The 692-nt window shown below is 30.1% G+C and overlaps 1 protein-coding gene across 1 annotated transcript in view; it reads left to right on the top strand.

Moving 5' to 3' along the window:
- Window positions 1–692, top strand: part of LOC119585165 (cell cycle checkpoint protein RAD1-like) — a 27588-nt gene that overhangs the window by 23875 nt on the left and 3021 nt on the right. Inside the window, exon 2 of the mRNA XM_037933800.1 lies at window positions 532–630. Coding sequence (XP_037789728.1) covers window positions 532–630 — 99 coding nt within the window. The remainder of the gene's footprint in view (window positions 1–531; window positions 631–692) is intronic.

The following is a 692-nucleotide window of genomic DNA, read 5'->3' as shown; positions in this document are numbered from 1 at the left end:
ACTGAAATGATAGAAATTCATGTTCATGCTATGTTAGTTATCCAGAGAATTGTAGATGCATTTTGAACATAGAATATATTTATATTGTGACTCCTGATATTTAAATTTTAAAAAATCTGACAAAAATATTGTACTATTTGGCTTTATGTTATCATTCCTTATTCTTTTTATCTTTGTAGCCTTTTATCTTCAATATCCTCTGAATTACTCCAACATTTGATTTGATGTGATGCAGCATGAGGGAAAATTAGTGATGTTTTAACTTTTACTTTGCTGTAATATATATATAGTTTTGTCTTCAATGTATCCAGTTTAAACCTTGAATATAGGCTCTAATTAATTAATCATTGTTGTCAGTTTCATTCTTACTGAACAGAATAGAAACATTTTGTAAAGACTGGTACGAAATACACTAAACTGAAGTCTCTGTTTTATTATGAGTTACATATATAAGTATCTGAAGGAAATGAGAGTGATTGTAAAGTCATATAAACTGGGTGTTGATAATCGTGGATTACTTTTATTCAACAGACAGCCACAGTGTTTGCCAGCAGTAATGGATTGAAAGTCACAGTTGAGGAGGCAAAATGTATCCAAGCCAATGCTTTTATCCAATCGGATATGTTCCAGGTAAGTATATCTCTTAACCTAGCCATGTGATGAAACAATACAAAATAATTTAGCTTATAGAA

This window comes from Penaeus monodon, chromosome 19 (assembly GCF_015228065.2).
Source record: "Penaeus monodon isolate SGIC_2016 chromosome 19, NSTDA_Pmon_1, whole genome shotgun sequence".
Taxonomy (NCBI): Eukaryota; Metazoa; Arthropoda; class Malacostraca; order Decapoda; family Penaeidae; genus Penaeus; species Penaeus monodon.
This window is presented reverse-complemented; position numbering and strand designations above follow the sequence as displayed.